At 47.0% G+C, this 5,918-nt stretch overlaps 1 protein-coding gene across 1 annotated transcript in view; it reads right to left on the bottom strand.

Annotated features, from left to right (window-relative positions):
• CABP5 (calcium binding protein 5) overlaps nucleotides 1-3,824 on the bottom strand; it is a gene marked incomplete at its 3' end in the record, with an annotated part of 4,362 nt that extends 538 nt beyond the window's left edge. The window contains exons 1-4 of the mRNA XM_044683897.1: nucleotides 3,762-3,824; nucleotides 3,046-3,076; nucleotides 2,404-2,547; nucleotides 455-564 (exon numbers count right to left, since the gene is read on the bottom strand). Of these exons, the coding sequence (XP_044539832.1) occupies nucleotides 455-564; nucleotides 2,404-2,547; nucleotides 3,046-3,076; nucleotides 3,762-3,824 (348 nt within the window). The remainder of the gene's footprint in view (nucleotides 1-454; nucleotides 565-2,403; nucleotides 2,548-3,045; nucleotides 3,077-3,761) is intronic.
• Between the last annotated feature and the right edge of the window lie 2,094 nt (nucleotides 3,825-5,918).

Genomic DNA, 5,918 nt, shown 5'->3' with positions numbered 1-5,918 from the left:
CTCCCTCCCTTCCTCCCTTCCCTCCTCCCTCCCACCCTCCCCCTTCCTCTCTCCCTCTCCCTCTCTCTTCCTCTCTCTCTCCCCCTTCTCTCTCCTCCCTGTCTCTTCCCCCCCTCACTCCCCACCTTCTCTCTCCCCTTCTCTCCTTCATTCCCTCTTTCTCTTTCACTTTCTCTAGTAAATGGGCAAATTGAGGCTCAATGATTTCCAAAAGATCTCCAAGTTCCTTTTTCATCTTGCCCATGTGTTCCTTGGTGTCCCTTGGTGACTCTCCAGGACTGTTCCTGCCCGCTGCCCGTGGTGCTGAGTGACCGTGGCTTTAGAGACTGCCAAGGTCATTCATCATCCAGGAGAAGTGACTCCATTCAGAAAGGAAGCCGAGGCCCAGAAAGGGTGACAGAGGGCACCCCTCAGGGAGTCAGCGAGTCCAACAGCCCTCCCTCTCTCTGCTCACCTCCTTGAAGGCATCACGCATCTCGTGCACCCCAATCATCCCAGCTGTCTCTGCCAGCAGCTTGGGTGTCATCAGCTCTACAAAGTCCTCAAAGTCCACCCTACCACCAACTAAGGGAGGAAGACAGTAAGAAGAGAGAGACAAAAAGACAAGGACTGAGTCTGAGTCCCAGCTTCCCAGCCTCTCCCCTCCCCAGGTGCCCTGAGGCAGGTCAGGGTCCCCCTTTCTTCTGTCTCCCTTTCGCCCCAGCCAGGAGTTCTTGCCCAGCTCCTCAAAGAGTACACTCAGCCCAGCACCCACAACTACAACCTTGGCTTGGTTCTTGACCCGAATCTTTGGTCTGTCAGTCAATTAATTAACAAGTGTTTAACAACTGTCTAATATGTGCCAAGCTCTTTGATAGGCACTGGAGATACAAAGACAATAACAAAGTAGTCCCTTTCCTCAAGAAGTCTACATTCTAGGGCTAGCTAGGTGGCTCAGTGGATAAAAAGCCAGATTTAGAAATGGGAGGTCCTGGGTTCAAATCTGACCTCAGAGCCTTCTTAGCTAGTGACCCTAGGTAAGTCACAACCCCCATTGCCTAGCCCTTACCATTTGGAACACTTAGTATCCATTATAAGGCAGAAGATAAGGAGTTTTTTTAAAATCTACATTCAGTAGGGTACACATAGATAAGTAAGTAACAAATATTCACAAAATAAATATAAAGAGATTTCGGGGGACACAAGCAACTGGGGAAACCAGAGAAGATCCTGTAGCTGAGTTTTGATGGGATCTAGAGTGATATAGAACCATTCGTGAGCATTCCAGGCCTCAGGGACGGCCCGTGCAAAAACAGAGATGGAAAATAGAATGTGATGCTTGAGAGACAGCAGGTAGACAGACGTCCATCCTTCTCAGGACCCAATGCAGATCTCCAGCCCCATTATCTCCTCTGCTGTCATCATATTCTCTCCTCATTTCCATCATCTCTCCAAGTCCATCATCTCTCCAAGTCTATCTCTAGCATTCGGAAGCATGGTTGTGGAATAGCGTGAATGCTGACTCTAGAAACCTAGGACCCGGGTTCAAATCCCACCTCTGAGGCCACCTTGTGACCCTCAAAAAATACTTAAACTTCTGGGCCTCGAATCCTTGATATGGAAAATGAGTGAGGTTGGACTGGATGGCCTCAGGTCCCTGCCCAGTTTGCATTCATGTTGCTATGATCTCTCCCATCTTGCCCCCTCCCATCAAATTTCCGGTATCCTCGTTTCTACTTTTTTATCATCTCCTCGGCCCCATCTTCTCCGCAACCTCATCTCACCATCCAAGGTCCAAACCCTTCTTCTTCACATCCCTCATGTTCTGAACCACAGCCCCTTCATCTTACTATGCTACTTTTCTCCTCAGCCCCAATATCTCCCCAGATGCACCATCTTCCCAACCCTAACCCATCATCTTTCCAGTTCCACCATTAAATCGAACCCATTTCTCAGTTGTTTTCCCTCATCTCTATTACATCCTAGTCCCCATGGTCAACCTCCACTTCTTTCTCAACTCAGCTCCATCTCAATCTCCATGTCTCTTCCCATTGCCTTCCTTATGCCTTCCTCCAGACTTAAACCCAATCTCTTCCTTTACTTATTGACCTGACTTCCCCATTTCACTCACTTCCTTGACTTATCTCCATCAGAAGTCATAGAAAGAGTCCTGTACTTTATTTCATAAAGCCTGCGTTTGAATCTCAGCTCTTCTACTCCCTGGCTCTGCGTCTCTGGGTAAATCTACTTCCTTCACAGAATCTCAGTTTCCCCTTCTGTGAAATGGTGAAAACCATATTCGTATTACCTACCTGACAGGAAGATATTTGGCATGTTTTTGAGAGCTATAGAAATCTGAGGAGATTGTATTATCATCCTGTCTTTAGCCCTCCCCTTCTCTCCCTGCCCCGCTCCAATCCTCACGGTTCATTCGGATCTGCTGTCCCAGCTCTGCCAACTCCATCTCAGTGGGCATGTAACCCATGGTCCTCATCAGGTTCCCCAGGTCCTTGCAGGAGATGAAGCCATCTCGATCCTTGTCAAACTCTTGGAAGGCCTCCCGAAGCTCTAGGAGAAAGGCATGGAAGGAGGGAGGGAATTATGGGGAGCCTAGAAACCCTCAAAATGGGGGGAATGCTGGACCCACTCCTGGGAAAGCCTCTAGGAACAAGATGTGGGCTCTAAAGGAGGCCTCATTAAAATCTACCCAGTAGTGGCAGTAGTAGGATTCCTGGGGCCAATGGAGGAATGTTGGGAACTCCTGAAAATGTTCCAGGGAGATGGTTGGGGGGAAATGGGGACTGAAAATCCCTGAAGTTGGGGCCTTAAAATTGCTGGAGAAATAGAAAGGTAGGCCTGCAAGCCACCAAGGAAGAATGAGTGGGAACTTGAAAATATCAGGAAAGACTGAGTGTTGAAAAATTGGGAGGTGAGGGCACCATCCCAAGAAACAGTTCCCTTGAGATCACTGCTAGAGTGGGGATGAGGAGTATATGGCGTGGAAATTGGGTCTGATGGAACTGCCTCAGAGGGGCTACAGGAGAGGGAGGAGGGGAAGGGGATTACCTTCTATCTCATCTGGTCCTAGTGGACGTTCCTGAGGAAGGTACAGGAGGAAAGAATGATGGAGAGAGGCAAGTACGGGAGGTAGCCCTCTCCAGGACAACTCAATGCACTCAAGCTCTCTCCAGGGTGCTGAAAAGAGGGATCTAGAGGCCGTTCACATCTTCTGGCTCTTTCTTGGCTTCCTTTGTTGGGATCACCAACCTCTCCCTCCATCTTCATCCAGCCTCTGCTCCTCCCCACCTGTTCCTTCCTAGACCTTCCTTGACATTTCCTTCGTTCTTCTTCCACTTCTGTCATCTGAATGAGTTTCTCCCCAATGTCCCATCCACCTACTTTCACTCCCTTTCTTAAACTTTCTTCTTCCTCCTGCCTCTTCTAATCTTCCAGGTCCTTCTAGCTCTTTCCTTCTCCTTCTGAGCTCTTCCCCGTGCTTCCCTAAAATTCCCTTCTCCTCCAGCCTTTCCCTCTAACCTTCTATATCCTTTTTCTTCTTGAGTTTTTCCATCCCCTTCTATCAAGGAACAGTAGAAAGAACACTGGCTCTGGAATCAGGGGACCTGACTTCAAATCTCACCTCTGTTGCTCACAAATGTTTTATCTTACCTACTTGGGCTGGGCTAGATGGACTGACGTCCCTTCCAGTACTAGATCTACATTCCAAACCCTTCTTCTTCTTCTCTCCCTTCCCTCCTTCCTCCTTCCCCTCCATTCCTCACCCTCTGCTTCTCCGCAATCCCCTTCCTCAGGAAGATGCAAGCTGGTCCCATGGGAAACTGCATGAGGCCTAAGAGGGTGCAGAGCCCAGGATCTTGTAGAGGCTTCACAGCTCACAACCCTCTTCTTGCCTCTTTTTATAATTGCTCAATTCTCCTTTGGGTTTTTTCCCCCTCCAGTCTCTGGATCTTCTCTTTGCTCTCTGTCTGTTCTGTCTTTTGGTGGATCGATCTGTCTGTTTCTGTATATCTCTCACTCTGTCTCTGGTCCTCTTTATCTCTTTTCTCTGTCTGTTTTGTCTCTGTCTCTGCTTCTGTCTCTGTTCTGTCCTATTCTCTGAATCCAGTGGATGACAGCTGGGACCCAGTTTCCCCTAGGGGAGGAGGGAGGAGGAGAAAGACAGGTGGGCCTGGCCTCTCCATCTGCTTCAGGCAGGAAGTCATCCCAGTTTGGCTCTTATCCCCAGAACAGCTTTGTGGGCAGGGAATTCCTGGGCAGGGTGATTATGACTGGGGCAAGAGGGACAGTGTGTGGAGCATGAGAGGTATGGGTTCAGCAAGTGACCCTAGGAAGGTCTCAGGCTGGCTTTTTGTAGACTCAGTTTCCTTAAGTTTCTATGACCTCAATGACCAGGTGTCCTATGGCAGAGGCATCTTGGGCTTTCCAGGGGCAGCTGGAAAGGTAGACCAATAGTCACAATGAGTCAGATGTCCCATCTGGAAATAGAGACACTGATATTGGTCATTTCATCCCTTTTGGCTCATTTCTCTCTCTCTGTCTCACCACATACACATCATGGCTCTCTGTTTTTTGTCTCTTTTGCAACTCTGTCTCTGTCTCCTATATATATGGCTCTCTCTGTCTCTGACTGTCTGTCTCTCTCCCCCATGATTCTGTGTTTTTATCATCATGCCTTCACACTGACTGTCTCCTGTGTCTGTACTCCCTCTTCATTTCTTAAGACTTCCAAGACTCAAATAAAGCATCACATTCTTTTTAAAATGATTTTATTGATAACTTTTGTTTACATTGTGTGAGATAAAAATGATGACTCACTCAGACAAACAAATCTGGAGTTGGAAGGTAGGAGTGAAAAAAGGCAATTTATTCTGTTCATGAAAGGGGGCACTTCAACGATGGGCTAAGAAGTGCCAACTGACTAGGCAGCAAACAGGCAATATATACTCAAGGCTCTTCCTCCCACCCCCAAACTTGACTCACAATCGAAAACACCTCTAACTGGGTTGGAGCTTCTTCCAACCCAGTTCAGGTGAGGTAAGGGGAGCAACTGAGCTGTTCCTTGCCCTTTCTGTCTTCCTTCAGTCTCCCTCCTAAGTTTATACCTGAGTCCTCAGTCAGCAAAAGGTAACCAACTAGCCTTTGTAAGCTGAATGCTCATCATGAGAACAGAACACTCAATTCTATCTCACTCAACATGTGGCCCATGTTCCCCACTTGTTCTCTCCTCAGAAAGCTATTTCTTATGCTAAAGAATTTTAAAAAGAAGAAGAAAGTGGAAAAATGCTGTAAATCCAAGTAACATGGAGACTGCTGTGACCCACTGTAAAAAGTGCTAGGCCTGGAGTCAAGAAGACCCAAGTTCAAATTCCTACTCAAACTTCTAACCTTTTTGCCTCCACTTCACCATCTGTAAAATGGGAATAATAGTAGCACCTACTTTCCAGGGTTACTGTGAGAATCAGATGAGATCATATTTGTAAAATCACTTAATTCAGTGCTCAGCACATAGTAGGTGCTAAATAAATGCCCCCCCTTTCCTTTCCCCAACATATCAAAACCACCAAGAAGTATTTGTTAGGCACCTACAAGGTACTAAACACTTTGAACAACACCAGAGATTGTATTTTTAAAAGTTTTTAAAAATCCCTGTTCTTAGGGAACTCACTAGGAGGAGACGACGTTCAAACAATTAGGGACAAAGAAGATATACACAGGACAAATCAGCAATAGTTAAAAGAGAAAGCATTAAGGTTAAGGAGGACCAGGAAAGGTTTTCTATAGAATGCAGGACTTTAGCTGAGACTTGAAGAAAGTCAAGATTAAGTCAGGAGACGCTATCTACATGCAGAGAAAGAACTGTGAGAGTAGAAACACAGAAGAAAAACAACTGCTTGAGCACATGGGTCGATGGGGACATG

This window comes from Gracilinanus agilis, unplaced genomic scaffold, assembly GCF_016433145.1.
Source record: "Gracilinanus agilis isolate LMUSP501 unplaced genomic scaffold, AgileGrace unplaced_scaffold37919, whole genome shotgun sequence".
NCBI classification, from domain to species: domain Eukaryota; kingdom Metazoa; phylum Chordata; class Mammalia; order Didelphimorphia; family Didelphidae; genus Gracilinanus; species Gracilinanus agilis.
Note: the sequence above shows the minus strand (reverse complement) of the source record. Positions and strands in the feature narration are given on the sequence as shown.